We start from the raw sequence: 4,238 nt of genomic DNA on the forward strand, positions 1-4,238 counted from the left end.
GACTCCCATTTGCAGCCACAGTGCGTCTCAGCCTAAACCATGGGCAGTCTTGTCAGTGGGGGTGGTTCCTGGCCTGGCCTGGCCTGGTTTCTCTCCTGTGTTGTGGACACCACTGCCTGCACCATCCAGGCCAAACACACCTGGGCTCCTCCTGTCACAGCCCCATCCGTGGGCACTGGGATATGGGCTGGCACAGCTCAGATCACAATGAGAGATGGTGACACGGTTCCCCAGTCAACAAGGTTTAACCCGCTGGGAGAAAGGCCGCCCTGTCCATGCAGAACCTGTGTGAGTCTTCACCCAGGAGCCAGGAGCTGAGGAGGTGGGAGCTCGTGGAGTGCACAGGGAACCACATGCATCTCATTTCACCTGGATCCATGGCACCCGGTGGGGAGGGCTGTGAGTCCACGTCACAGACGAGAACACTGGGGCTCCAGTGAGGACACCAGCTACTCTGCCTAGCCTCAGAACCCATGTCCCTAACCATGAGGGAGCACTGACCAGCCCAGGGCCGCGCCCATGGTTCCCCTGGATTCCTCACTCTTCTGGGCAGTCAGTGAACCCTGGACACACAGGGGCTTCCTCCTCCCTGCCCCAGGACAGCGGCGGGTTCCCCCCAGGTCCCTGTGTGCTCAGTGTGGGGCTCCCTTGTGCAGCAGGGAGAAGGTGGCTGCACAGCACGGGTGGGGACTCAATGCACTGCCATCCACACAGGAGCATGAAGAGAGCTATATTGGACTACATACAGAGGGGGATTTAAATAAACTGTCTGAGAGAGCAGGAGAGGGAGCTATAAGTAAACTGATGGTGAGGGGAACAATGGCTCTGACTGGAGGTGGCCCTGGGAGGACCCAGAAGCTGAGCTGTGCAGAGCCGGGTTTGCTGCCACCACAGATGTTTCACTCGTGGCTGGGGCCAGAGCGGGGCCCCGAGGAGCGGATGGGGAAATAGCTTAGAAGGGTGCGCACCCAGCTGGGTGAACGACGGTGGGGACGGTCCTGATTGGAGATTGTGCACTGCCCACACCGGCGGCCCCAGGGCCAGCGCCGCTTTGTGAACCAGGGCTGGGGATGCTCTGGCTCTGGTTTGGCTTCTGGAGATGCAGGGGGCTCCAGGGCCTCCACAGCTGGCACAGTTGCCAGGGACAGACAGTCTTCAGGTGGCTCTGGCTGGGGAGCAGATGCCGGGGTTGCCACCAAATCTGACCCCAGAATTGCAGCAGCCTCTGCGGGAGGCACCTCCAGGTCTCCCCCTGGTGCTGGAGCTGCAGGAGGAGAACATGTCATGAACACCACTGCCCCTTCCTGCTGTCCTTGCCAAGAGGGAGATGTCGCTGGCTTCCAGAAGAGCCCCAGCCCTGTGCCCACAGCAGAGCCCTGGGTGGAATGTGCTGCAGCCCTGGGACTCTGAGCCTGGTCTTCACTCCAGCCAACACCAGCCTTGGAGCCTCCTCCCAGTGTGGGGCAGCGCTGAGACCCTCTCAGGCTCCCACGCACCCACCCCAGTCGTCCTCACCCTTGGGCTCCGCTTCAGCCTCAGCCTCCTGGGGCTCTGGATCCTCCAGCTGCATCAGGAGCAGCTGGGCTCGGCGTGCCAGGTCTGAGCTGGGCATATGGAGCTGGACGTAGGCCAGCAGCTGATTCAGGCTGGCCAGGTCCTGAGGCTGACAGAAGTGCTCCGGGTAGCGGTCCCGCCAGGTACCGAGGAAGGAGCAGAGGGCACTAGGGGTAGCAGGAGGTCAGCAGAGTCAGACACCTTCTGCCCACACTCTCCCTCACCCCTGTGACTCTGGGTTCTGGGCTGAGGATACACGGCCTTGTTTGCAGGTGGGCATTGAGCGGCGGCGCATGTGTGAGCCGGCTGCTGCCTGCCTCCAGGCAGGCCCCTGAAATGGGAAGGGGTGGGCCAGCCTGTTTGAGTTGTGCTGTGGATGAATTCTCACCATTCCCCAGATGCCCAGGAACCCAGACAATTCTGTTCCCTGCTGTAGGCAACGTCACTGACCTCATCAGCCCTATAGCATTAATCACAGAAATGTAGGAGATGGGGTTATGGTCAGCCCCCTAGTTGCACCCCCGTGTCCCTGCTGTGGAGAATGGAACCTCCCTCCTGACCCAAGGCCCACTCACTCCTTAGTGCGGTCGTCCTCTTCACAGTGAGGCTGAAAGGATGCATACCTAGAGGAGGACAGGAGGTGTCACCTGTGGTGTCCTGTGTGCCACCTGCCAGGAGGTCTTGGGGAGGGGCTGACTCCCTGACTACAGGGGAAGCAAAGCAGGGCAGATAGAGTGGTCTGTGCTGTGGGATGTCGTTTGCTAAGTTCCTGGGTATGTGCCTGCACACAGTGGGCACTTTCTTATGTTTGCTCTGTGGGTGAATTGAGCTCCTTCTAAGGTGTTGAGAGGTCTGAATCCCCTCCAGCAGCCCCTAGGGGTCCTATTCAGGCCATTATCAGGACAGGGACCCCCAGAGGGAATCTGGAAGGTTCTTTGTGAACAGCAAAGCAGCTTTGCCTATGGCCATGAGAGATGAAGCCTTAGGTCCCAGGCTGTTTCATGAGCCATGGGAGGAAATCTCTAAATCAGATCTCCTGGGCAGCCTATCCCTCAGGACCAGGCTTAGAAAGAACTTTATCACCCTGGGAGACACTCCCTTGATCACCAAGATGCTGCAAGAACACACTGAGGCCCTGAAGGGGAGCAGGGTGTCACCAAGTTCCAGCCAAGGGTGGCGCGTCCCCCCTACGCCTGCAGGTGCAGGCCCTCACCTTTGGAACAGCAGATGCAGCACCTGCTGGGTGATGGTGAACTTGTGATAGATGAGCAGGAATGCAGGGACGATGAAGCGGTCCCTTCTCTGCTGGGCAGGCACCAGCTGATTCACCAGCTTCTCCACCTTGCCTGACTCCTGGGTCCCCACGCTGCTGGCAGGCGACAGGGATGGCAGAGTTTCCACTGTTGCTGGATCCTCAGGTTCCAGGTTTGGTCCTGGCCCCATCTTAGCTGCTGCCATCTCAGCTGGGGCCGGCTCCACCGGAGCTGAATCACCTGCTCTTGGCGAGGGCTCCCCCTCCAGCCTGCCTGCCACCATGGTCCCCACTCCGCTGGTGTCCTCCAGGGGTGTGGCAATGTCACTGTCATTCTGGGGTGAGACAAGGAGGGTGGTTGCAATCCTGGCCCTGATGTTCTGCCCCCACTCTCCTGCAATTGTCATGGGACCACCAGGTCCCTATCCCACCTCCGGTCCCTTCCCATGGGTCACGGAGCTCCCCAAACTACCCCCTCCACACCACCCAAGGTGGATGCAGGGCCACCCAGGAGGATCAAAGGGGAGGTCTGCCCAGGGGTCCTGGCCTGGCTGGCTGAGATCACCTTGGTTTCCCTCTGAGAGAATTGCCAGAGCTGCTGTGGGCGAGGGCTGACCCAATGTCTGTAGCTCTGGAGAATATCCGCAGCCTGGGGCTGGCCCCGGCCTGGGCCTTGGGATGTTGGGAGACAACACGAGAACATATCTGCTCGATGGCCTCTGACCAACTGAACTGGCTGGGTCACCAGCACCACATTGTGGGTGCCTGGTAACCGGGGTTCCAGGTTCTGTTGTGGCCATCGTCAAGGAAGTGAGGTCACTTCCTGAGGTCCTCTCAGCAGACCTTCGCTAATGTTCTGTGGGCTGCTGACTTCTACCCCGTCTGCGGCACAGATACCATGTGCACAGCTGCACACATTTATACCAGTTCACCCATCAGCTCCCTGAGGCAGTTGGGCCAGCCAGAGCCCTCACTGGGAAGTCATAGTGCTGTTGCAAAGTACAGGATTGCTTTTTAAGCTAAGTAGTGTTCCACAGTGTAAATACACCAGAATTTCTTTATCCAGTCAACAGTTGATGAACATCTGGGTTGAGTCCATATCTTAGCCATTGGGCATTGAGCCACAGTGAACATTGGGGTGCAGACCACTCTTTCATGTTCTGAATTCCTTTTCCTTTGGATAAACTCCCAAGAGTGGGATGGCTGGGTCATATGGTAGGTATATATTCAGATTTCTGAGGTATGTGTCTTCAACAGTGGCTGCACCAAGTTACATTTTCACAAATAATGGATTAGAATACCCTTTCAACCACATCCTTGCCAGCGTTTGTTGTTTGATGATTTCTGTATGAAAGCCATTCTAACTGGGATGAGGTGAAACCCAACGATGGGTTTGATTTGCAGTTGTCTGTGGCTAGTGATCCTAAGCATT

At 57.9% G+C, this 4,238-nt stretch overlaps 1 protein-coding gene across 1 annotated transcript; it reads right to left on the reverse strand.

Moving 5' to 3' along the window:
• Window positions 1-1,283: 1,283 nt before the first annotated feature.
• LOC138844210 (ral guanine nucleotide dissociation stimulator-like) lies at window positions 1,284-3,589 on the reverse strand. Its single transcript, XM_070051444.1, has 4 exons — window positions 3,372-3,589; window positions 2,768-3,141; window positions 2,130-2,177; window positions 1,284-1,721 (listed from the first exon to the last, which is right to left on the reverse strand). The coding sequence occupies exons 1-4, from the start codon at window positions 3,507-3,509 to the stop codon at window positions 1,481-1,483; spliced, it is 801 nt and encodes a 266-aa protein (XP_069907545.1). The 5' UTR covers window positions 3,510-3,589; the 3' UTR covers window positions 1,284-1,480.
• Between the last annotated feature and the right edge of the window lie 649 nt (window positions 3,590-4,238).

This window comes from Oryctolagus cuniculus, chromosome 11 (assembly GCF_964237555.1).
Source record: "Oryctolagus cuniculus chromosome 11, mOryCun1.1, whole genome shotgun sequence".
NCBI classification, from domain to species: Eukaryota; Metazoa; Chordata; class Mammalia; order Lagomorpha; family Leporidae; genus Oryctolagus; species Oryctolagus cuniculus.

Bases quoted from the DNA above. Each gene is read 5' to 3' on its own strand.
- LOC138844210 (XM_070051444.1), bottom strand. From the start codon at position 3,509: ATGTTCTCGTGTTGTCTCCCAACATCCCAAGGCCCAGGCCGGGGCCAG. The intron at 3,142-3,371 runs GTGATCTCAGCC...GTCTCACCCCAG, and splicing joins TCTCTCAGAGGGAAACCAAG to AATGACAGTGACATTGCCAC. The intron at 1,722-2,129 runs GTGAGTGGGCCT...TGCTACCCCTAG, and splicing joins GAGGACGACCGCACTAAGGA to TGCCCTCTGCTCCTTCCTCG.